At 38.9% G+C, this 27088-nt stretch overlaps 1 protein-coding gene across 1 annotated transcript in view; it reads right to left on the bottom strand.

Annotated features, from left to right (window-relative positions):
- SUSD1 (sushi domain containing 1) overlaps positions 1-26604 on the bottom strand; it is a 46788-nt gene extending 20184 nt beyond the window's left edge. The window contains exons 1-11 of the mRNA XM_082497457.1: positions 26249-26604; positions 24242-24373; positions 22856-23011; positions 22029-22181; positions 20531-20707; positions 17852-18031; positions 15581-15760; positions 5574-5668; positions 3858-4047; positions 2728-2822; positions 1572-1758 (exon numbers count right to left, since the gene is read on the bottom strand). Coding sequence (XP_082353583.1) covers positions 1572-1758; positions 2728-2822; positions 3858-4047; positions 5574-5668; positions 15581-15760; positions 17852-18031; positions 20531-20707; positions 22029-22181; positions 22856-23011; positions 24242-24373; positions 26249-26342 — 1639 coding nt within the window. The 5' untranslated portion in view covers positions 26343-26604. The remainder of the gene's footprint in view (positions 1-1571; positions 1759-2727; positions 2823-3857; positions 4048-5573; positions 5669-15580; positions 15761-17851; positions 18032-20530; positions 20708-22028; positions 22182-22855; positions 23012-24241; positions 24374-26248) is intronic.
- Positions 26605-27088: the final 484 nt, after the last annotated feature.

The raw sequence follows: 27088 nt of genomic DNA, 5'->3' as shown, positions 1-27088 counted from the left end.
GATAGCTGTTAGCTTTTTAATTTTCACTCAATTTCAACTGCGAAAAGACCTACCTTTATTCTTTGGCTTCCATTAAAAAAAAAAAAAAACAACGTTGTGTTTGCATGGCAAGTTTTCGATGAAGATTTCTAATGACAGAGCAACACCCACCTTTTACTGCTCACTGAAAAAAGTAACTACCAGATTTAAAATGGCTTGCATAGCAGGATCTTCTTTCAAAATGGACATGACCTAACTTTTATGAGAAGACCTTTCTGGGGCTATGCATGTGCATTTGTTAAGCACTAAGTCAGCAGAGAGGGAAACATGCCAGCTGCTAAGGGACTAATACCACTTCACAAGCACCTGCTGCAAAGTGTTCTCTAGAGCTCTGCTGAGTAACTGATCTGACGTAATCCTGCAGAGTTTAGGAAATACCACAAGATGACAGCGTAAAGAGCTACGCCTTTACTCTGAGTATGTATTCAAAAATTACCTCAGCTCTGAGGTAATTTTTCTCAACCAAGCTCTGAGACAGCTTATTAGTTTTTACAAAGCTACATGTACTCACGAACTCATGGACACTACTTTTGAGTGACAGCTAGGAAACTTCTGAATGTGAATTATCAAATAATTACCGTAATTTCATTTAAAACAACAATAAATCCAGGTCATTGCACATCCAAAACAGTAGTTTTAGAAAACAAGAGATGTTTTGCCTTTCATGAAGCTTAAAAATCTTAGATTTACTATTAAAACTATTGTAATACCATAAATTTCAAAAACACCACAAACCCTGTTCTTTGGTTCCATCTAGTGGTTGAACAGTTATACACACTCAGAGAGCTTTAATGTTTCTTACCTATTCCAATTTGTGGCCCCAAAGGCAAGAATGATACCAGCACCAAACACTGCGTTTCACAGTGTAACAGTAATAACTTAATACAGAAAGCCTGACAGTACAGGGATTGTGCAAACCTGTTCTAAACAAAAATTGAGCTAAAAAGTGACATATGTATTCTTATCATGGCATTTTAGTGCCATACAAGTATCTTGCTAAATAGTGAAGCCGAGATTCTCCCTACCAAAGCTTATTTGCTCAAATGCCTTTTATGTTTTGTACTTTACCAACTACAGATGAAAGTATCCGTCTGAGGTATTTGCAGGACTCTCTGTAGTTTGAATCCTTACAGACTTTAGTGATATCTGTTGTCATGAACACACATATGAAGAGCAGCTGTGCTACTCACTTCACAGTAGAGAAAACTTGTACTGAAAAAGTGACATAGCTTCTAATAGGGCAGGGAATTTAACACAGCTCCCCTAGATTCCAATCTTGTGTCTAACTCACCAAACTATCTTTTCCCTGCTGTGCCAAAATGACACTTCAAAACACTGTACCCCCATTTCTCTTCCCTTTCTGCTGCTGGACTGTCAACCCTATGAAAGCTGTGAAAACAAACAACAGTTTTGAGCGTGGAAAGAGCTCTTTGACAACCCATCATACAACAGATCAACAATGCTGTTTCACTTGAGCTTCTTGAACCCAATACATACTCTTCTAAATACATAAAATAAATGGCAGGACCTACCTGTGATTTGTGTTGTCATGGAAACGAGCAGTGAAAAATTCAAAGCTACCATGGAAATATTAACGGAGTAATTGGTGCCTGGCCGCAAGTCAAAACAAACTTCTGGAGCCTGCTTGTGTGTGGTAAGGTCGAAGGTCATTTCATGAAAGAACTCCTCCTGATACCAGCGTTGGCCCTGCACATGAAACTGTAACCAAACAATCACAGCATGGAAACTGCAATGTTTAACATATCTGCATTCAGTCATGTCATGTCTAAGTTAGAAGAAATAGCAGAAAATCACATCACTGCATACAGAGTACAAAAAATGTTGGCACTGACAGGTATTCAAATTCAAATGCTTCCAAAATTGACAAGAACTGCAGTGCCTCTTTATCAGCTCTGACATTGTCCTAATTCTTTCACTTCTCCTCCCTCCTAGTCTATGCTCTCTTTTATTAGTACTGTAATTTCCCCCAATTCTTGATTTCCTGCTAACATATACGCTTCCAGTAATAGTGCACTTTCACTGTACTATTTCCTCATGGTGCAAAGTGACAAGTTCTAAAGTAAACTCACATGAACAACTCTCTGGTTTGACCCTGAGGATCAAGTCAAAAACAAGTCACCGTTATGACCTATGTCAAAATGACACATACCCTCTAGGATCTGCCTACAGACAGCTATGATTCCAGGCAAACTTACAGACCCATGGGGTTTTTTTGTTTCAGTTGGATTTTGTGTGTGTTTGTTTTGCTGTTGATGTCCCAAATGATCACAAAGTTATTAACTTAAGGCCTCTCCTGATCATTCCTCTGTTAATGAAAACTGACTGCTGTATTTTAACCATGTGCTATTTTTCCTTTCAATACACCCTATGCCTTCAGATAACCTCTGAGCACCTCTTAGCAGACCAAGATTTGAGACAACAGCAGGTGGTCAAGAGTCTGGCAGAGACAGTTCACGTAGAAATGCCCTGCTGGGACAAGGGAAGATTGAAGGCATATCACAAGAGAGAGTGACAGGTTGCTATGCAAGGTTGCTCCCTGGGATTTCAGAAGATACATTATTAGGATAACGAACACTGCTAGCAGCAACTGTTTGAAAAACTACAGTTTTTTCACATAGGTAATTGTTGTAAATTGTTTCTAGATTCAAAATACAGATTGTCACTTACTGAGTATCTGTCTTCCACATCAGTTCCCCTGACACTTCTCCGCCATTTCAAGCAGGTATCATTAAAAATTAATACATTGTTGAAAGCTTCCTTTACTGTAGAGGCAATCAAAAAAGGGAACAACTTATTACAAAAACTTAACCTTCTTCAACTCAACTGAATATGAGTAGCTGAAAAAAAAAATTATTTTAATTCTCTTCTGAGAAGAAGGTATAATCCCATTTCTTTCTGAATGAACAAACACAGCAAATAAAACATGAATGTGTTCCAGAGAAAATGTCTTTCGGAAAAACTCAAGCGTGTTATTGAGAAAATCAAGATAGTATTTATTTGTCCAGACCTAGGCAGGTTATAATAACAGAAAGATCCAGGGGTTCAGACCTTCTGATGGAAATTATTATTACTTAAAGTAATAGGACTTAGTTATCATAGAATAATTTGGCACAGCTGATGCCCTTTAGGAAAAAGCACATGAGAAAAAGCATTTTTGTGGATTCCAAAGGCAATTATTTCTCAAGGTCTGTCTCATCAGAATTAGTATGTCAGAAGGCAACCTTAAAGTTTCCATGACCAAAATACTACAGAAATCTGTTGTTAGAAAATGCCTTCTCTACAATTACTGAAAAACTGCCAGAACACTGCTCATCACTGCTAAACACAGGAACATTATGTACAATGCTCACATTACTTAGATTAGATTAATATCACACAGCTCAGCAACAGGGAATTCTCCCACAGGCAGAGAATCAGTTTTCAAGGCAAGGAATGGAAACCAGTAAGCACTGTACCATGGATTGAAATTCCGGCATGTAGCCAGGAATGCCACTGCACCAATCCTGCCTCAGCCAGAAGACAAATCCTGAAGAAGCAAGCTTGCCAAATCTTTCTGAAGGGGACTTACTGCCACTGCTCTGTTTGCTTATAGACTCAATGGCCACAGTGAGCAGGAAAAAAAAAAAAAAGTCTTGCAGAAAAAGAGGATGTAGATGGTGGCTACATGTGTGTAGTCAGCATAAAGAATGATATAGTCTAGGAGACAGCCTGTTACTGTGCTGCAGAGTTTACTCTTTTGAGTCTAGCACACAGGGTAAGTTCTTCTATAAGCACAGAGAATCCAAACCACAACCTACCCTTTGTCTGAACTGCTACTGTAACTGAGACAGTGATGTTTGTGGAAGAGATGGTAGTAATATTCACCACGTAGTTACTGCCAGAGCTGAGATCTAAACACACCTTTGGATTATCTTCACTTGTGGTAACGTTAAATATTGCATCTTCTGAGAATGTCTTCTCATCCCATCTTTGGCCCAGTATGTGAAACTATTGAAGGATTAACAAAAACAATGCTGTAATTGGTTGTGGCTCTCCAAAATTCAGAATACTAGTTCCATTAAGCCTTGAGAACATAGGATTACATCTGTTTTAGAATATGAGCTCAATCAAAAAAAAATAGGCTTGTGACTGAGTGTTTTGGTGCACAAAGACGGTTTAATAATTAGATATTTAATTTCTCCTGGCTGTTAAGATTATGAATATTTTTTCATATATTTCTACAATAAATAGAGGAATCTATAACGTAGACCCTACAAACACCTCCAACACAAATATTAAGGCATAAGTAAATATTCTTTCTTGTTTAGAGCACACAGATGGAAACTACATCTGCTTGCTAATGTCTTTTCTTTCTTCTAGTTTTTCCCCCTTGCCCTACAGAATCGGTAAGACTGAATGCCAAACAACAGTAAAAGACAAACTTCCCTAAGATCATCCCAGTGCAATGAAAAAGAAACTTATTGTTTGTAGGAGATGAAGGGACAGACAAAACTTATCTAGTTAAGCTCAAAGTGGTCCAGATTGTGTTCTGAACTTTACTGCATGTATTCTATGCCCACATCATCCTCAGGTTTGACTATCCTGAAGTGTCTTGCAGACAGGTGAACTCACGCAAAAGCATGTGCACAGAGCACATCACAACAGAGATCCACAGCTTGCCATTTACCACTGGGAACACAAAATGCACTGGTTTTGAACTGTTACAGTAATTGGGAACTTCTTTTTTCCATCTCAGCAGCTTCACCCAACCTTGAAAGATATTTTCCACATTAACCTACCCCCCCAGATCCTAAATAATCACCCCCTTTCTTTTTCCCCTATTTGTACACAATCAAAAAGCCCAACCTTTCTTGGGATGTTGTCATTCTCAAAACATGGGAATTCTTATCATATTGTTTTGGCTTTCGGTAACACTGACTGAACTATTTGTTTCTGAGAATTTGTATCTTAACTTTTATTTTTATGTTTATAGATGGAAAAAAAAAATAGTTACCAACATTGCTTTCAATTTCCATGGAACACAGTTCTAAAATGTTCAAATAAAAGATCATTGAATCTCTTGAGCAAGGCACAGTATTTCAATATACTTTGTATTTCCAAAACAAGTTACATCCAGTATCTGCAAGTGATACACTATTTACTTGAAAAGTTTGCATCTCAGACAGGGACAGAACTCTAGTTTTGCAGTGTTTTCTATGTGAACGTGACCTGGAGCTCTACAATGGAATTTCACTAAAACATAAACTTGCACTGAAAGGCGTCTTATAGTTTCAAGCAGATGTTTGGGTGATTTACTGGAATGGGACCCCAACAATTTTTGAGTTTTTCACCTAACTTTAGGACAGGGATTTTTTTCTTTCCTAACCCAGCCACCTTTAAGTTCTAGGCAGTTCACTGGGAAGAGCGAAACAAATTACCATACAAACAAAACCCACAAAACAAATATCCACAGCTGATTCACTGGAATTAACCAGCATAAAGCTACTCCCAGCCTCAAATATTGTCTCACTTACTGTGTACGTTTCCTGCATTCCAAGTTTTCCAGTTTTCCTTTGCCACTTCACACACGTTTCATTGAATATGGTCAAATTACTGAATAATTCCTCCTCTGCGAGCAAAAACATGAACGCAGAGTGAAAATTTATTATTTCTCATGCAAATCTTAGTATATCTGGAGCAATTGTTTATTTCTTCTTTTTTTTTCTTTTTTTTCAAACAGGAAAAATAAAACAAGGTAGGCAGAAGTTAGGTAGTAAGTTTTCCCTTAACTGCGTCAGCTCCTAAAATTAAAAAACAAGGCTAACTGAAGAAGCATGTTCTGAGCTAATGACTGCAAAGACCTTAAACACACAGCCAGCATTACATAAAATACCGTGACTAATGAAAACAAAATACTTTGGCAGGCTTGCATTTTAATGTAGAACAATTTAATTCTAATGACTTTACAGATCTTAAAGAGGACACTAAAACTACATTACTGTTTCCTGACAGCAAAGGAACAAGCTCATTAACTCCATCAGACTGCTGATATGTTTCTACATATAAGAGCATACATATACCATAGCATTGTTTCTTACACAAGGATCTTCAGTATATACTGTACTAACGACTACAATCTTTCATATTGGGTGATCCATCCAGGCAGAAGAGCCGATGAGAAAAGACATTTTGCTTCGCTTCAGACATTCCTCCTAGTCATAATACACTAAACTTTGACCAGGAATACTGATGCATGGTATAAGTCTTTCATTAAAGTGTGTTTATGACAGTATTACACCACCAAAAATGAAAAGCAATAAACAACGCCCCAATTCCGCTACTTCTGCCACTGATTCTATATTCTCCTTGAACTTGGGTGTCGGCATCTAAATCTCATGACATGCAATGGTCTGTCTTCTAAAGAATGAGACGCTCACAAATCAACCTGAAGACTCTGTAGACCATTAAAAAACAGATTTAAAAGAGCTGTCTGTAAGAAAAAGAGCCTACCAATAAGCCAACAAACTTAGAAACAAAGGCTTTCCTGAATACAACAACCTGCACTAAAGCATTTTAAGAAAGCTTCTGTGTTTGTGTTAGACTGGAAAAGAGCTTTTTTTGTCGCTGAATGAATGTTTTGGTTCATTATTTGTTTGGGGTGCTTTTTAAAAGGTGTCAACATTTCTCCTTTTTTTATGATAAATAAAATTAAATAACACAGCCACAGTAAAACACTTTCCAGAACAAACACCAGATTATAACAATGAAGCCCACAAAACTAAGCATATAGGGAGTACAGGTGTAGCAACCAGAGATACATCCCTCAACATACCTGTGTTAATTTACAAACTTTTAAGAGGTGGCTTATGCCTCAGAGAAAAAGCACTACCAGGAAGATCAACTTATCCGTTCTTTTTTTAGGCAGTTGTCTCACTGCTGTCATCAGACACAGAGCAGTTGCCTTCACATGACAAGATAATCAAGTGTCCTCCCAGAGGTAAGAACAAAGCTCCTTCTGGTCACAACTCAGATTGACAGCGAACATATTTGATCCTCTTCTTCCCTCCACCAGCCTTCAAATAGTCATTCCTTTGTCTTACTATCACATTTTCTTATTACATTTACTACATAACCAAGGTCATACAAATACAAGGTCATATAGATTCTAATCAGAAAAGCCCTTACTAGCTGCTGAAACTATGAAGGGGTTTTATAGGACAGACTTGGGAGATACTTCAGAATTATTCACTAAATAGTTGGTGTAATACCCTGGTGTAAAAACAAGCATAGCTCAGGGCACTCTTACTCCATATGTAAACTTCATTACCATTTCACATGGACCCCATTGTATGGACATGGATATGAAGCTGTCACTGAAATAAATTAGTACATTGATAATCTCTAAAATTCCTATATGTAGACAGCTATTTAGAACTAAAGTGTAACTTTATGTATTTTGCAGCACTTCATTTTCTTTTTCCTTTCCCTTTTTTTTTATTAAAAACTGTCATAAAACTGTCTTCTAATGATATCTCCCTCTCCATATTTTCAACAAATAGATGCCTTGCTTACTAGACCAGTTTATCTCCCAACTAATTTTAATTCCCCTATTCCAATCTGTTGTTAAATATGGAAATGCTGTTGAGAGCTTTCTCTTCTACAGAACAGAAGAAGAAACAGATTAATCTGCAGGTCCTCTAAAACAAATTTCCTTACAAATGGCCATGTGATTAATTGTGTTTAAGTGCTGCTTATTATTATTATCTGTTTCACAGATAACATCTACAAACTCTGCAGTATTAAGGCTTCTGTACCAACATAGAGCAAAATAATATGTTCATTTGTTTTATTCTTTAAATCAGATACATTTTTATTAAAAAGGAGGATGGCAAAAAAGACTCATCAGAACACAGCCAGAAGGACAATGTTTGCATATCCATGGCATCTGAATTCAAATGCATGAAAGAAAGAAAAAAAAAAACAAACCACACAACAATCTCCGAGAGTGCTCAGCAAGAAAATCAGGCACTTGATTAATGAGTTTACAAAATACTCAATAAAAAAAACAAAGCAAAATAAAGCAGCAAACAACAAAAAGGTGATTATGCCAGGTATTCAGGCAAGGAAAGAAATCTTATACAGTGGCCTCCTTGGAAAAAAGAAGGCAGAACTAGTAGCATTTTTTTGTGCAATTACATCAATTTTTCTGTTCTGCTTTCTGACCTTTCAGAAGGACAAGGCCACCATGCAATTACCGTATATCCACAGAGCAGCTGACAGACTTTTTCTCAAAGTTTCCACTCTAAACGGGTAAGAGTGAAAGAGGACAAAAAGCTGCAACATGCACAGAGCAAACACCACAACAAAGTCCTGGGCTTTCTGAGGAGACTGCTTTTCCTCCCTTACTCTCGCAGGTCTCACATTCTTTGTTTGGATAACCAAATGGACAGTAAGTGCTTGCTTTAACATGAATCCCAGTAGCATAAACACATTATCCAATAACAGCACAAATGTATCTCTGAAAAAACTATCCTCGCACCTAGAGGGAAAGAGGTTCCCTGACAGATTAGTTTTCCTTTGAAATCTAACAGTGCCAGTGACTTCCAGAGCTTGGGAACTCCCGATGTGAAATGCCCTACACATGCCTGGCCTCAGAGTGACATCTTAGCAGACAGCGGCATCCAGGCCCTCAACATATCTGATTTTGATCAACGGCTTTCACTCAGACTCACAAATGAGATGGGAGAAGTGAAGACCCTCAATTTTCCCACACTTCAGCACTAGAAATTTCAACTTGTGATTAACTGCTAAGGCCACTGGATGCCACTGCTGCTCCACTGACCTCCAGGTTACCCTCAGCGTCTCCTTCCCATCCCTAGGGAAAGGCTCCTAGAAATGACATGCAAATGCCAGAAGACCAGAGCAGAAGGGTGGAAAAACATTCTGGAGAAGCCAAATACTGAAAGGCGAATCTGGGAGAGGATAGAGATATGCAAATAGCCCCTGGCTGTTAGCAGCCAGGAAAGACAGGTGCTGGTAAACAGAAAAAAGTGATTCAACAGTACTAGTGAGTGTCAGAGGAGGAGAAATCACGTTAGGAAAGCCGAAGAAATTAATTCTAGGAAGGAAAACAAGGAGTGAAGGTCTCAGTCTTCTTTACTCCACTTATAAGACCTCTGCTAGGAAGGAGGGCCTCTCTCTGTGCTTGAGTGTGTGGGGAAAAAATCTTGATAGTAATTATATCCAGTGCCTAAATGCCTGTACTGTCATGATCTTCTGCCTTAACCCTGTGCTGTGAGGGTCAACCTTAATCCTTCGCTTATCAGAGTCTGCGAGTTGAGGTCCCAGTACTCAGCGTTATTGTTTGCTGATTCAGAAAAAAAAAAAAAAAAACACACAGACAACTCTATGTCTGAACAGTCATTAAAACCACATGACTTCTTCCACATATACAATCCACTAGTCCTCAGTTGAAAGAGCACTTGACTACCACTAACCTCTGCCCGAGATACGTCTTATCAGTGAAGCATTTTTGAACTTGCATGAAAAAACTGTATTTACCAGAAAGCTGATAGAACCAGCACCAATCTGATATTTCACCTTCTGCAAGTAGCTAAAAGAGCAACCACATGTGCAAATTCACTTACAGAGCTCTTCCTACCAATCCCCCCACACACACACACAATTTAGGGGAAAGAAAAAATCCAAACATTAGCACTTTTTTATGTTTTGCCTGTTCAGTTCTGTGAAAACTGTGAATGATGCTGCAAATTCCATCTGCTACTAACATGCACCACATACACGTTCAGACACAAATTAAGTGAGAGCAAACAACATTTCAAAGAGAACTTCTGCTCAGACTGTTTCAAGGCACCTACCTGTTCCATACCATGCAGGCAAACTCCTCTCACGCAGAAGCTTTCACAAGTATACATGGAATTTATTTTCCAAAGACATATCTTCACTATTAATACCTTTTAGGGTAGCATGCTAAGTTTTTATGAGTTTTTCACATTTTGAGTAACATACTTGCTTCCAGTTTAACTAGCATTACAAAATTTCAGCAGGTTTTCACCTTCAGTCCCAAACTTTACACAGAGGAAATCCACAAAGAAACAGCAAAGATGTAGGCAGAGACAGTAATGCAGGAAGGAGCAAACAGACAGCTAATGATTTACTACTTCCTTTGGTCTAAAAGTGTTACCAGGAGTCAATCAGGAACAGAGTAATTCATGTATTGAACCAGACTGACAAAAACATGAGATGCACTTGTGAGTACACTTACAAAGAAAAGATGTATCAATCAAGGGTGTCAAACTAGACAGGATTAGATGGGCTGGAATTAGAAATGCACATAATCCCCAGCTGAAAGAGGCTCCCCAGACACATTTGCCATAACAAATGGGGTAATTATTAATTTGGTTTCAAACAAACAAACAAAAAAAAAAACCCAAAAGACTAAATATCCCTGCAAAAAGCTACACTTTTTGTTTTGTCAATTTGATCCAAGAAGTACCATCTCCCATAACACAGACTCCACCTGTGTTTTTCCAGGCAATTAAAGAAATTACCAGATTACCAGATATGTGGATTTAATGTATCAAATTAGGCCTTTATAAGAACTAAGGCCAATCAAGTTCTTTTCATTGATGACTACAATTATCCTAATTGTTTGATGGGGTTCTTATTCCTACAGACCTATAGGTTTGGAATCAACACCCACAGATGTGTTTGACACCTTTTCTATTAAGCTCATCACTGTTTACATGAATTATTTACACACAGCTGGGAACAAAAATTAAGATAGTAATGGTTAACTCATTCATTGTTGTGTGGAAATTACCACACAAACATTCCAGCTGCCTTTCTGTATCATGTCTTATTGCACAAATGACAATGTAAAAACTGACATCCCAGAGAATTCCAACTAGAAGGGAAAATTGTCATTGGGAATAGGGATAAAGCATAGGAGATTAAGAGAACGGGAAAACAAAGGGAAAACAACTCTGGATTAAAAGGAGAGTAACTAGACCCTCTCACTTGCATGGAAATAACCTTTGCTGTAGGACTACAGTTAAATTACACTTGAAGGATGATCCTGCTATTGTTATTCCAGACTCAATTCAGATTTTGGTCTGGTGTTTTTTCTTTTTCTCTTTGTTTTATAGTGCACAGTGTGGACAATCTGCTATGCCTTCTCTGGACTGATTCATCAAACTGCTCTTCCTTCAAATCTCTGAAGCATATACTTAGCAAGTATCCTCCACCCTCTTAATCTGTTAGGATTTTCAGTGCTGGCATACAACACCTATTTTGTGGGAAATGGCTCAAAACCAATTAACACCTTATTCTCTTGATGCTTTGAACGTACTCCTCAGTACCATAATACCCAAGTTCCATGTGACTATCTCAACAAAATCTCCATAGGTCAAGATATGCAGCTAAATTCTATTCGTTGATGGGGAGCAACTACATAAAAAATGAAGTATTCTGAAACAGAAAATTAACCTTTAGTGAAAGATAGGCAGTTCACATTGTATATAGTAAGAGGTAATGTAAAAAAGAGCATGCACACAAAAGGTTATGACAGAGAAGCTCCAAGCTTAGGATCAGAAAGAATGTGCTTTGGTGTGAAGAATGATTTTTCCCCTATTTGAATTCAGGCTTCACAATATTTTGGGACTGGATCTTTTCCTCTGTGCACCATCCACACGAAGCCTACAATCTGCTGACAGCCCTTACTGCCTAACACTACTTCGGAAGGGTCTCTTAACCAAGCAGTAAGATTGCTATGCTGTCAGACTCAGCATTAAAGGGACACAGACGTCAATTTTACCTTTTGACTATAACAGCTGTTTCCCACTGCCTGAGTTTTGGAATGCTTTATCAATAACATGCATTACCTTTCTAAGCAGATCATATTCACTCTCTCCTCCAGTGTTTTTGCGTTATCTATGGACTCTTCCTACCCATGTGCAGCGGTTGCTTCTTTTGCAAGGACAGTATTTCACTTAATACATCAAAAAACAGTAAATGCATTTCTAACAATATAGTGAATAGTGGTACTGGAGACTTATTTAAATACTGAGAATTTATTCTTTAATGCAGACTTGTATTTTCTTTTCCTTAAATAAAAATAAGGAAATTGGTGTCTTCTTAGACACCATATTGTTCCTACCCACATCAATAGATGCTAAACCCACTGAATACTAAAAAACTCCAAAGAAAACAGAAATTTCTAGAGAAGGAGTTTTCTAGGATCAGAATAATGAGCAGCAGCCAACCCAGCCTATGTGCTTATAGCTGGGACTAGAGCAAATTGTTACAGAAAGGATAGAACAGACACTGTGAAAAAACTCTCGTGATAAGAATCTCTCTAGGACTTGGGACCTGGATATTGGAGAAGCTTCACGGACAGTAGAAGGGAGGACTCTGCAAACAGGATTAAGAGAGCTGCAGTAGGTAAAGGGACTATTTCCCTCCAAATATCCCTAATACTTGTCCAATTAACATAGAAAACTGCATCAAACACTGCTCCCTTTATGCATGAACTGACCCCTTCGTAACTGTGAAAACTGGAAAAAGCACCAGTTTTAAAGCTGCACATGGTATTAAGAGCAAGACAACCCTGTAAGCACCCTATACTCCCTAATTCATCTTAACTTTCCTGGGATGCCCACAAAATAAGTTCTCAAAAGTTAAGCTCTGTGTGTGTGTATATGTGTATGCGTGTACATGCATGCACATGCACAATCTACATATATTACAAGGGGAAAACATTTTACTTCAGCGTCTATGTTAGCCCTTCCTGACCTTTTACTATCAAACATTTGTATGCAAGTTCAATGAAAGACAAAACCACGTCACTTATACATTTTCATTTCAACCATCCTCCAGTTCCTCTCCCTGCCCTTCTTAAAATTATACACTTCATGGACTTGGTAACAACTTACAATATATGTTGAACACTGTGCCATTTGCAAGTACAGATTTAGGAACAGATAGATAGCCAAGGTACAAACCACCTTTTTCTGGCCTTCTTACAGCCATGATAAATTAAAAAAAAAACAAAACACAAACTGTGGAATCCACTTGAAAAGAAAAACATGAAGGGGAAGGCTACCTTTTATACTTTTCCCTTTTATAAAAAATGCAACTGTAAGTTTTACATTACCTTATGTCCCATTTTGAGCCCACATCAGAACAACCTCCCTCATTAAGATTATTATCAAAAAAGCTCACGGTGACAATTTCTCCTCTGAAATTCACAACAGGAAAACCAAGCTTGTTTCAGACTGTCTTGTATTCCAACACTGCATGCTATAGCACTTTATAGCCAAAGCCCTTCCCTGAAACAAAGTGAAATATTATTCCCACAAGGGAATCTTGTTTTCATTCTGAAAAAAACTTCCCAGGTTTACCATGAAATCACACCAGAGCTCAACACAATGTGTGCCTGGAATAACAGCGTGCCATTTCTGCAATGACAACAAATGAAACCACACATTCCTATCCACAGGAGAAAAAGAAGTTCTCCAGGACAAGCTGTACAGGATGTCCAGACTCACACACTGAGCATACTGGACAGCAGGTATTTCATTGCTTGTATGTTCTCTGTACTTTAGTCTCTTAAGTTGACGTATACAGATCAAGGGTTTGTGAAAGGAAGAGTGTAATCCAGCTGACTACTGCCAGACTTCACTGCTGATGGCTTAATCCAATCAGCAACTCTCAGTAAAACTAATTTTGTTAAGCAATTTTTTAATATTTAAACCAGCTACTATTAAATGTACTTAGATACACACACACACCAATGTACTATATACCTCAACAGACAATGAAACAGACAATGGCATTCCATAGCATTTCTTAGGCAGTGATTGAAGAAGTGATTATTTGCCAAAGGTAACATACTCGGGATTTTCTTACCTTCCTTACTTCTAATGAGGTTTTTCAGGCAGTAGGAAAAGACAAATGGTTTTCCGACTTCTATCATAAGTTATTTTGGAATGGTACATGATTTTCTCGCACTTTAATGGGAATTACTCATTCATTACACATACCCTTAAGATCATATAGATCTGAAAGGCATCATTACTGAAACAGAAATTTCATTTCATTTGAAAGTCATTCATTACCCCTAGTAAGTGTGAAAAATGTAGAAGTTAAGAAGCTGAAGACCTTTGTACTAATTTCTGTTCATGATTATTTTTTATTTATTTCTTTTTCAATGGAGCCTGGACTTGTCAGGCTGTTTTTTTAAAGTTTTTTTCCATTCTACTTGACCATAACTCTGACTCTTTTTTGGCCCTCTGATTCAACAGCCAGAGCTGTAGTCTACGTATTTGCCTCTGGCAAAGCCCTTGCTGAAATCCACAGTAAACCCGTGAGTGCAGTCTGCAGATTCAGGCCCTTCAAAGCTTCAGAGTGCTCAAGACAGAACTCTCAACATTGCAAAGACTGACATACCTGATTAACTTACGCACTCTACACAATGCTGGCTTCAAAACCAATTCAGAAAGTACAGGCATGCAAATTGCCTAATGACATATGAATTATGACTTTTAACAAGACCAGTTCCATTTTTATTAGGGCACTATGAAAAGCAAGAGAACTGATTTTCTGCATGCTCATTTTAATTGATGTCACACGTTTTATATTTGCAGCAAATGCTCAAGACATCAAGTGAGGCAAGGGATGCATCAAACGGCAACTCTCTGTGTAAAGGCTTGGTCTGTGAAGTGGTAGCAGCCAAAGACACACTTACAGTCCTTTTGAAAAACATGTGGATGTTACAAAGCTACAGAAACATTACCATCTGCAAAAGACAGCACTGCTCCTTAAGAACAAGAGCTGGATAGCCATAGAGCTATCTGGAGACACAGAAGAACACTAAGGAGCACAACAGCCACAGTCCAAAACATCTGCTAGTCTTTTGCTATTATTAAAATGTCAGTACATCCTGTCTCCAAGCCCCCAGTATGACACTACCTTCACTACAGATCTTCCTTCTCAGGACTCATTCTTTTATAAGAGAATCATTCTGGACTGAAATTCAGGCAACTAGATCTAGGCTGGAAAGGCAACCATGAAGAAATTTTACTTCAGGCATCATGAGAGAAGAAAGAAAAAAAAAAGAAAAAGGAGTTTTGAATTCTATTGTTCCTACTTTCATCGCAGTGCACTTTGCAGTAGTAGGCCCACAACAAAATATCGTTAAGTGTCTTCTGCTCATCTCATGACATTCCGCTGTTTTTTAAATGTGTAGGTTCTCAGTGCTGCAATGAAACTCCAGTGCATTAGTCCCTTTCTGTTTGAAATAAGAAGCAAGACAGCTACAGAAATATCTATGGCATCCAAGAGAAATTGTTTCATGGCTAACATTCTCCTCTGTGACCTTTCCGTCCAAAAGTACCACGGCGTTCCCTACGTTGAAAGGGATTTACTGCCTTCATCCTTCCTCCTGTTCCTACCTTCAGAACAGGAATGAGAAGCTATTTAAATAGCACAGCCCACAGCAACTTCCTACAGTAATATTTACCTTTGCATATGTATGTAATATTCTCCCATGACTTAGCTACCGTGCACTCTGAAAAATTCCTGTCTCCATTGAAATAATATCCTTCTTTACATTTATAGTACACTCTGCTCCGTAGAGTGCTAGAGTTGTCCCAGATCATTTCTGCATGTGGAATCAGCAAAGGTTTGCCACAGTCTATTTCTGGAAGAGAAAAGACAGGGTAACAAAACCTGAACATGAAAACAGGCAAGGCATATGAAAAGTGTTTAAGGAAGAGACACAAATTGTCCCAGCAAGTAACACTTGACTTTTTTTCATTTCCCAGTGATTTCTAGAAATCAGGTCAGCCCTTAAGAACCCAGAATTTTGTGACTGATTACTTTCTAGCAGGGTGGGGCATTTATCCTTCAAGATGGTTATGGTTGGACTTGATGATCTTAAAGGTCTCTTCAAACATCAGTGATTCTATGAACCATAAAATAAAACAGTTTCCTGTTTAGGAATGGAAAACAAGGTTCTCTAAGCAAATTTTTACAAATGGATCTATCTTCCCACAACACTCTCCTATCCCCCTCATGCTATTTATTAGTTTATTTTACCTATCATTAGTAACCATAGATCTGAAAAATGACACATGGTCCAAAGAGTGACATGGCAAACCAGCATCAAGAAGGTTATGTTCCTTTGCCAGTGGATTTAATTCACACTTTGAAAAAAAGGAGAAGCTGCTACAGACAAGCAGAAAGAGCACTTCTAGGGGAAAATTTGATGGATTATTCAGATCACTTTAGAGTTAATTAGAAAGCTGGGGCAATGCACTTATAAATGAATTAATTTGCTGTTGTTTTCAGGGGCTTCATAATAAAATTAGGGAACAGAAAAGAATAAAGAGTGAAGATCAAATCAATGGAAGAATAATACTTAGGGTTAAAATTCCCTTTCAAATCCACAAAGAATGTTACACCCCAATAAAAGATTCTGCATCACTTTGCTTATAAGAAGTAAACAATGCAAGAATTAAAATCTTACTTTAACTAAAACTTATATGCAGAAAACAAGTGCTTTTAAAACTTTTTAATAAATAATCTTAAGCGATTCTGAAATTCTACTCAAAAAAAGGAAAACAAAGAAGGAAAAAGGAAAGTTTATAGAATCATGATCTGTACAACCTTTAAAGGAAAAATTAAACATATTAATTTCAATGGCCAATACATCCACCATCTTGCCTACCTTCCTTTTCATATCCCAATGTGTATTAATGTATGTATCTATTCTAAACCATCAAAACAAGCTTTAAAGAACTAATGCACACACAAAGACTACACTTAACTTATAGAATGACAGTATGTGATGAGATACAAACATTACTGCTGTTTAACTCCAGCTATCTGCCCATGGCCATCCTGTAATCAGACTGAAAAGCAGAAATGACGAAGTATATGTTTCTGTGTAAAACAGTGAACCTTCTATTTATGCTTGTGACTCAGAATAAGAATATTAAAGAAGATTCTAAAAGTAGAGAGTGGTTGTAACATACATATTGCACATTCAAAAAAATTACTATATTTGATTGCAATGAACAGAAGACTCGACCCAGCTGAATCAAGCTGAAAAGATATTCATCGTCCAGTGAACAGAAAAGTGAAGTTGTGCCAATGTAACAACTAGCTAAAGACTGTAATTATCCTGAGGTTACATTAATTAGTCATATGAGCTCAGAGTTAAAATACACTAGAAATTTTATTAGGAAAAATACTTTTTTTTTTTAATGTACATTTGTGTATCTTCTTATCAAGGAACTTGTTAGGCTACATTCTTCCACATCATACTAACAAAAGGCACTTATGACTCATGTCAAATAACAATAGCATGTTTGTGCAATCACAGTTTGCAACTGGAAACTGTCCAAATATGGGAATTAAAGGGGATGCTAACTGCTAATAGTGGTTCAGTTTCTGAGTAGCAGCTTCAATCATGCAGTAGATATTGAGCCAGAAAAATGGCAGCAATTTAGGCTGAATTTTCATCTCATGGTAACCCCAATGCCTGACATGCGTTCGGATTTTGTCCTTACCACATTAACTTTTAACAATTTATTGCAACTTCAATAGCAACACAGATAAAAAAAACCCTGCTTAATATATAGCTTTTGTTTTGTGGCTCAACTTCATATGCCAGAAGACTCTATAAACTAAATGCCCAAAGAAAATGTCTCTAACTGATGAGTGCTATTTTTTATGGGGGCTGAAACAGTACCTATGCTAAATAAATCTGAAGGCAGATTTGATTTACCTTTGCACACCAAATCGATACCATCCCACTGTCCTTTGGCATTGCAGATTGCAGTACGACTGCCGCTTGCAATAAAGTAACCATGATCACAACTGTAAGTAACTTCACTTCCATATGTGGTCCCACTTACAGATGCTGGATGTGCATTTAAAACAGAAGGTGGAACTCCACAATCCACACCTTGGAAGAAGAAAGAGGAAGATAAACTTGTTAGTCAAGCAGCAGAAGTAATGATGCAGGCACTTGCATGAGTATTATTCTCATCATTACAAACCAACCCTCTTCTCCTGTGGTAATCCAACACTCCTCATGTCCTCTGCGACACCCCCACTGTGACTGAGAGTACTACAGCTACTCCAGAGCCACCTCCAAATGAAAATTACTTCTCTCTTCCTTTCCCTCAGAACAGCATGCTAAATCTGTGACTCTTTCCTCAGCCCAGTTGCTAGTATACACAAAACGTCCTGGTTTTTTTTTTTTTTTTAATCTCTAAGATTCTCCTGCTTTTACAAACCTGATTACAGGTGGCAAGTTGGTTCTATACCATTTGCAGCGAGCAACAGTTAGAAGAAGGCAGATCAGCAGACACTGCCTTTAGGAAGCAAAATTTTTAAAAGCGCACAGGGACCAGAGAAATGCAAAACCATGGAACAGGTTACAACATACAACACAAAAGCTTCCTGTTAAAGCAAGGGTCTACTTCATGTTCAAAATGCATTGTAACATTTGCTCTATTCACAAACATGCTGAGTCATCATTTACAAATGCATAAAACAAAGAAGCCAAGTAGCACAAAAAAGCAATCTGTCTGATATGATGTCCATTCTCTAAGGTAAGCAACCACCTACAAGGCTTTCATGTTACCATGACACAATGCTCACATTCAACAGTTTAACTACACCTCTTCACATACATCACACCTTCCAATTAAACAATCTGACTTTTCATCTCAAGATAATTATTTTATTAATATTTAACAGAAGCTATAGTCTTCAAAGACACATTACATCCATATACTTATATTTAAATAAAAAAGGGGATCTGCGCCACTCACAGTACCCTGGTGTTAGGTCATACATCTTACCAAATTTGACCTACCTTCAATGGCCAGTTTCATCATGACTATATAAAATAAACTCCTAAATTACCATAGGAAAGAAGACAAAAGACAAACTTACTGCTTTTCCTGAAAAAGAAGACATTATACCTGGCCAGGAAAAATTCTTAAATTAGCAATAAAGACTTACCAGGAAAACTCTCAGAGTTTAAAGAATTATTTAAAGGTGCCTTTACTAATATTTGGAAAAAAAAAAAAAATCAGACTTGATGGTTTTACCAAAAGGGAAGTCCCAACTGAAATCCAGGAAAACACCTTGCAATACAAAGGGGAAACAAGTTTGTCTCTTCAGACTCATGGGCTGTTTCTTGGTATTTGATGTATTTTATTTCAATTAACCATGCGAGATGTGCTCAGAAACTCTGACCTGACTGACTGATTGTAAAAGTTAAAAAAAAAAACTCATGAAAGAGCAACCAGTGAAAAATATTAATAAAAACCAAATGTACCAACAACTCACAAGGACTGCATTCCACAAGCTTTCTTTAGGGACCTCTTGAGACTTTGGGCACTTTCTTTTTGTTTTCAAATTCATTGTCCTTTACTTATTTTGGGGGAAAAATGTTATTTCAGTTGTTTTATTTTTGATGCCAGTAATTTAGTATTAAATTGTTTTCGCTCTACTTTTGTATGAATTTTCTACTGCTATTTAATATTTCACTTTTCCCAGCTACACTGATTTAGCATCCTTATTCTAATTTATTCTCTTCCCAGAGACACACATACAAACATTACATTCCTATCCACTCTCAAAGGGAGAAAAAAAAAAACAACAAAGAAATCAGGGAAGAATTAGAAACCAGGCGGGCTTTTGTATTTTGAGAGAAGGAACTCTCCTCACTTAGTGGTAATTTCCAGAACAATAATTCTCACCTGTAGAATCATTATATATAGTGTAGCTTCTGTTAGCTAGCACTTCAAGTGGCATTTAACTACATTTAACTAATATACAGACTTTATAACTACTCACGGGAACACAAAATCCTGCACTTGTAAGCATTAATATTTCAACAAGAATGGGCGATTGGAACACCAAAGCAAGTGGAAGTTTTAAAGATGCTCACGGAAAACTTAACACTTCAGAGATGTGAAAGCATTTGCTCATGCACAAATGCTCTTAAAATCATGAAAGTTATCCAGAGATGATGGGTGATTTGATGCCTCTCTTTTGCATCTACAGTCAACCTTCGGAAAAAATTTCACAAGCTGTCAGAAAAATTGTTCTTTTCACAAGAGGTCACTGATGCCTTCCATCTCAATGACCTTTCCCATGAAATACAACAGAAATCTAGTTGTTTTCAAAGCCTTGATTCACAGGCAAAAGGATGCATTACACTGTCTGCAAAAATGCAAGGACCAGCACCGGAAGTGTCATTACATTAACAAGAAGAGATGGCACACTTTTATAACCTGTCCTTCTCCTTTCTTTTTTTGCAAATAGCCAGATCTTGAAAAATTATCCTTTGGATTGAGGAAACAGTCTACCATCTTTCACAAACACACTTTCCCATACACAAACCCCCTTAATGTAGAATTTAAGAATGATTTAAGACTCTCTTCACCTTTACAGCTTAAAGTGGCAGGTTCCCAAGTTTCATTTGCAGTGCAATATGAGAACTTTCCCTCGTTGCTGTAAAACCCTTCTTTACATTCATAATGAACCGCACTTCCTGGTAGCAAGCTGTAGTTCCCCACAATGTAGCCATGCATCATTTCAGGAGGAGAACCACATCCAATTTCTGCAAAGAGATTGGGTTAAAAGATCTCACAGTACAAAAATCACAACACACGACCACTTTAAGATGAGCTGAAACAAATGGTTACATCACAAAATACACCCAGCTGATGAATCTGAGTGGTCACCAAAGGAGTAGAAGATTATAGTTGAAGAGCTGTACTGGCCACAGGTGGAGGAGCACAGTGATCCAGGAATTGAGCTCCGTCTTCACTAACATACAGTTGGAGCCATTCACAACACCAAAGAGGAAATACTGCAATGTGATGGTGTTTTGTATGTGCCAGTCTCATTACAGCAATGACTGAATGACCCTTCAAAACGAGAGGAACATTTCAGGCCCCAACGCACAGCTTTATTTCCCTGTGCATGGGAAAGGAGAAGCACACAGACAAGCTGAAATTAAATAGTCTGCCCCTCAATTCCTCCACCTCACTGAACCAGCCTGCATACAAAAGCTACATTCCTTCAGCACAGCTGCTTGACAGGGCTCCCTTGTCGGACTCTGCAAGCAACACTGCCAGTACAGACACACTACTTTACCAGAGCATGTGGAGGGGTAAGTTGGTGAGACAAGCAGGTTTATCAGCAATTCTGGCAAAACAAAGTGGAGCGCTCCAGTTGGAAAAACCAGGCGAACTACAACCAGTGAGCTTTACTGACGGTTCTTGCAATAATTCAGAAACAAGAGCTGGATATAATCAAGGTGGTTCCTTCCACATGGGATGCCTGGATTCATTACATACTCTGACAGCTACAGCTTACTACTGCTAGTACTTTGCATCTGTGAAAACCTACACTAGAGCGGAAAGGAGAACCAGTTTCAAATTTAATATTTTTTTTTTATGGCAAGATAAACAGAACAGTTTATTTATGCAGGTGGCACAGTATGTAATAAGTAGCTAAACTATTATTTTATTATTCCCCCCCCCATTGTTTCATTCATCTGACCTCTCTTACCAGCTATTTCTCATCTCTTCCCTTCCCCATCATGCAGTTTGATTATACAAGTGGATTATACCACACTTCCTTCCTGTTAAGAAACGAACTACTTCACCTTCATGGCATTACTAAGCTTCTCTGACCCTGCACCTGAACCACTGCTGAGAGCCTGCAGAAATCATACCTGGCGTCAACTCTACCATCCAGACATCACGGGAACAAAAAAAAGAAGGAAAAAAAAAAAAATAAATTGCACTGCAGGCAAGGTGCACAGAGACGGCTTCTGCTCTGCAGATTTAAAAACACAGGTCAGAGCAGGTACTACTATATCACGTAAGATCTGATTTTATCTGCTAGCAAAAACAGCATCCAAAGACTCTCACCTTTGCAGGAAACTATGTTCCCATTCGGATGAAAAGCATGCTCTCCATTTTCTAATTTATAACCATCATTGCAGTAACACCTGTAGCTTCCTTCAGTATTCATGCATCTTGCATTGTGACCACAGAGCCCAGACTCCTCACATTCATCTATATCTAAAAATTCAGAGAAAAATATAGGCACTTAGTAATAGGGTCGGTTTTTTTAATTAGTTAATGTAGGACCCAAGCTTAAAACAACTATAGCATTCCATGAAGGGTTCTACGTAGCTTCTGATGGCTCTTCTGGGAAACAAAGGAGCTTATTATTGCCTGGTGTTCAGTCATCTGGAAGGAGGACACTCTCAATTTTGTAGGTAGCTATCTTTTAAGTTTTTTCTGTTTTACCCAACAAATAGTTTCCAATGTTATCTCCTGCTACAGCAATCCCAGAAAAATCCTCTATCTGCAAATATCTTAATCAGTTACAACAGTTCATTACTGTAAGAATGAGCTGGCTAATATTCTACACTACACTAAACACAAATACAATATTCTGGGGGAAAGATAAGTATCATCTTATTTTCTTTAATCTAGCTGCTTCTTCTGTAAAGATTATTGCTTGAATTTGACAGTGAACCAATGATTTGTAACACAGGAAAGAATGCAAAATGGAACTAATTCATAGCTGTTAGAACCTAGATGTCAAGTAAGTGTTTGCATCCACAGCAGAAAGTGCTCTGAGACAGTTTTAGAACCCAAGTTCTACAGTGATGGGGAAAAAAAAAGATTTGTGTAGTAGAAAATTAAGTTCTGGATTCCTGGTGCTCAAGATTCTTTGTGATGTCTACCTGTACAGTTTGTGCCATCATTGGGAATAAATGTCTTGTTGTTGTTGGAGGCTCGGTATCCATCAAGACAAACACAGTAAAAACTTCCATGTGTATTATGACACAGTGTATGATTTCCACAGATCTTGCTGGCTCCGATCTGGCATTCATCTTTATCTGTCAGCACATTGAAAACACATCAGAGAGAGATTAAGAAAAGTAGAATATCCTTCCCTCCTCACTCTTTCTTGTGTAACCGGAATTCCCCTTACTGTTTTTCTTTCTAAGTTATTCTAATTTTAAAAACACTGCTAGTAAGGTGGGGTATTAAGACCAACAGAGGCTGTTGTCCCTGGATGAAACTGTGAATAAAGTTTCGTGACACAGTCTGAGCCGATCTAAGAGCTGTTGAAACCAGACGGCCCAGCTCTTTGCTTTTGCTCTTCCTTATGGCATTCACTGGCTGCAGCACTTGATGGAGCTTGTGCTGGTCTTACTCAATTCACTCAACGGGCAGAGAACTAACACGGCAAAATATAACGCTTGCCTTGTCCCAAAATAATGATATAACCAAACTCTGTGCAGGGTCCAGCAGGTGCCAGCACTTGTGAAAGAAGGGGAAAAGGTGGGAGCCCAAGAGATCAGAGGTGGAGAATTTTCCCCTTCAAGCAGTGGTAAACCATTACATACACTCAGACACAGCATTTGACATCATCCTTTGATTCACGTATAGATTTGTATCAGATAGTACTAAAAAGACACTATCAGCTACAGTAATAAAACAAAGCTGAACAATACTTCTCATGTCATAAACATTTGCACATAAGAAATCTGTATATATGTACAGTTACTAAGAACAGACCTTCAACTTAAGAAATTAATTTTCAGTTACTTAGTAATCTGAGATAACTGGAAAAATCAGCAAAAAAGCGCTAATTTTAATTGTCGGTTTTATTGTCCGGTTTTCAGTTCAACAATGCTTAGGTTGAAAAGAATAATAAAGTGAAGCCCATGATATTTAATTTTTTTTTCTGAAGCTAGGATAAAAAATATTAAATAAACCATTCCAATACATTATATTTAAAAATTAAATGTTTCATGAACCCCTACATTTTCTAAGACAAAATTAATTCAAATCCTTCATTATATAGCAGAAACTGAGTAAAACAGTTAAGCAACTATAATACTTACATCAAGTGCAAGTAAAATACAGCTCATGGCCAGCCGTTAAAAAAAAAAAACAAACCAAAACCAGAAAAACAATCCACTCATATTCTAGGTTTTGGAAATTCTGCCAGGAAATGATAAAGCTTTTACCGTGTTTTGAAGAATTCAGCAATATTACTCCAGAAAGAACATTTTAGGAATGTACACAGTTTCTTGCCATTTTACAAACAGGCAGCTTACCTTGACAATGGGTTCTTCCATTGCCTACAAATCCATAGTTACAGATGCAGACGCTTTTTCCTTCAATTTGATGACATGTAGCATGGATGTGGCAAGTTGCACAGACATCTGAAACTGACCTGTTCACAACTGCTTGAAGAACAAAAAGACACAATTACTTTTCTTTACCAAACAAAAAAAAAAAAAAAATTATCATAAGGGTGGTCTGGTATGGGTAATTGGCATAGAACTGAAAGTGGAGATAAAGTCTAGATTAAAACACACAGAATAAAATCCCATCTCCTCCCACCTCATTTTCAAATTTGCGGGAAAACCACAGACATAGTATTCCGAGACCAAAGACAAAAATATAAACACAAAGGATTAAATAATATAACCATACTGAACAGTTTTCTCCATCCATCTATTCTTCAACAAAAAAAAAGCTTTTCAGCAGTTAGCAAGGCTTGAGAGACATATAATAAAGAGCTCTATCCAATATTATTAATCTTTTCTCCGTATTAATTTTCTTTCACTGTTGTCTTGATTTGTTTCCTCATTTATTCCATTATTTTGTTTCTATTATTTACTCATAGGCATTTGGGCTATTTATCAACCTATTTGTATCTTATATCATCAAAATGTATATGGCATAAATGTTACTCATAAAAACGATGCTGAGAATGCTGCCAGCAGGAAAATGACTTACAGTGAAGTCATTTTAGAAATTAATTTATATTAGAAGTAGTTTAGCAGCATATGACACACAACCTAGTTTACTGTAATTTGGCAGGGCTATAAATATACCTGAAACTAGAATAAAATACGAACTTATACCCTTAATTGTATTCATACTTCTGGTGCATTATGTGCATTTCTCTCCATTTTTTGTAAGCTCCTTCTGTTATCCTCATACACAGTGGCTTTCCAAATGACAAACCTCAGAATGGGTGGCTTGAATGTAGAAAAAGCATGTACATGCTTATATCCCTTTTAGATTTTTAAAGAATTAATTAATACTGCAGAAGACGATGATGTGTCATGATACTGGACACAGCAGTTCGGAATTTTTTGGCTCTTCTAAGAGAGCTAAGATTGACAAGGACGGTGTGGTTCTTACTGAATACAAACCTTAACATGTATTAGCAGCTCTGACAAAATTTTGTATGCCTTTATATGGTGTCTAAATACCTAACTGTACCTGGAAGGAGAAGGCACTGAACACTCTAGACAGGGGTTTGTTTTTTTTTTTTTACACACTGAATTTATCAGCGAGACAAAACCGGTCTTCCACACACACAGTGTTTCGTTTTACTCACAGCACATTTCTGAGTGCACTAAGACTCATGAGAAGCATCACAGATTCCTACTCCTAATTCTCAATGCTTTTATATTTTTTTTTTGTGCATGCTCCTAATAAGAACACAAAACAAAACCCATAAGCGTGTAATGGTAGTTAATGTAGATCAGAAAATTAAATTTAAAAACAGCCATAGCAAGAACTTTCTCATGATACCTCAATCTTCTGATAAGGCATAAGAGCGTCCTCCTCAGATTGCTGCTCCGGGAGATAAAAAACGGTTTTCTTCCCCCCACACACCCCCTCCCCCTTTTCCTTTTACAGATGAAACTTTGCGACTTACATCTCCTGAGTAATCTACCGTTTTTCACCCCGGGACTAAAGTCACCTCATGGTTTCAGTCCTGCCCAGGCGCTCCCTCAGGCGCGGCTCCCGCCCAGGCCAGGCCCTCTCGCCCGCCGCCACCACAGCCCTCGCCGGGCGGCGAGGACAAACATGGCGCCCCGTGGGCTGCCGCCACCGCCGCCGCCGCCATCACCCCCGGGCCCTCGACGTCCCGTCGGGGCAGGCACCCACCGCCCGGCCGCAACTCTCCCGCCGCCGCTCCCCTCATCTCCTTCGCGCCTTCCCCGCCTCGTCCGAAAGGCGCCGCCCTGACGGCCCGAGGCCCCGCCGCAGGCCCAGGGAGCGGGGCCGGGCCGCGTAACTCGGGGAGGGGCCGCACTTACCCCGCCGCCGCCCCGCGCACTGCAGCAGCAGCAGCGCCAGCAGGAGCAGCAGCAGCAGCAGCGGCCCCAGGGTCCGGCCGACCCCCGGCCTCATGTCCCCGCTGCCGCCGCCTCCGCGCCCCTGGGTGCTGCGCGGGGCCGGTGCCTCCGCATCCTCCCCGCGGGGTGGAGGGTGGGAGGGGAGGGCGAAAGGCCGCGGCCCCCCAGCCCTTATCGCCGCCGCGCCCTCGGGCCCCCCCCCTCGGCGTTGCCCTCGGCGAGGCCCCTTTCCTCCTTCGGCCGAAGAGCCCTTGCCCGCAAAACCCACTCTTTTCTTCACTTTTTTTTTTTTTTGTGTGTGTGTGTTTTTTTTCTCTCTCCCATGGCACAACCCCTTTCCTTCCCCAGGACGCCGCCTCTGCCCCGGCCGGGCGAGTGGCAGCGCTGATAAGGGCCGTTGCTGTCAGCAGCAGCCGGCCCTCTCCCCGGGGGGGGAATGGAGGGAAGGGTTATTTATGATTCCTGGGATAGACTGTACAGTTACGGCTGTTCGTAGGTGGCGGCTGTGGTGGTCCCTTCCCGGCCCTGTCCCCTGCGCCGGACAGCTCTGCGGGACCGGGCTCAGGGCCTGCCTGAAGTTGGCCGGTGGGTTCCACAAAGGTGTGAAAATTTGTGTAACTGCACACCCACCCCTCCTTGGTACTTGAAATTAAGTAACGCTTTCTCGTTGCAGGCCTTCACCACCTTAACAGGTGAATTACAAAACTTAAATACTGGGTTTTAATCGGTATCAGCAGCACTGCCTGAAGAGTTTTCTGCTGTAGAAGAACGGTAATCCTCCTACAGCTCACGGTCCTTGTT

This window comes from Vanellus vanellus (assembly GCF_965231255.1).
Source record: "Vanellus vanellus genome assembly, chromosome: Z".
In the NCBI taxonomy this organism is placed as follows: domain Eukaryota; kingdom Metazoa; phylum Chordata; class Aves; order Charadriiformes; family Charadriidae; genus Vanellus; species Vanellus vanellus.
This window is presented reverse-complemented; position numbering and strand designations above follow the sequence as displayed.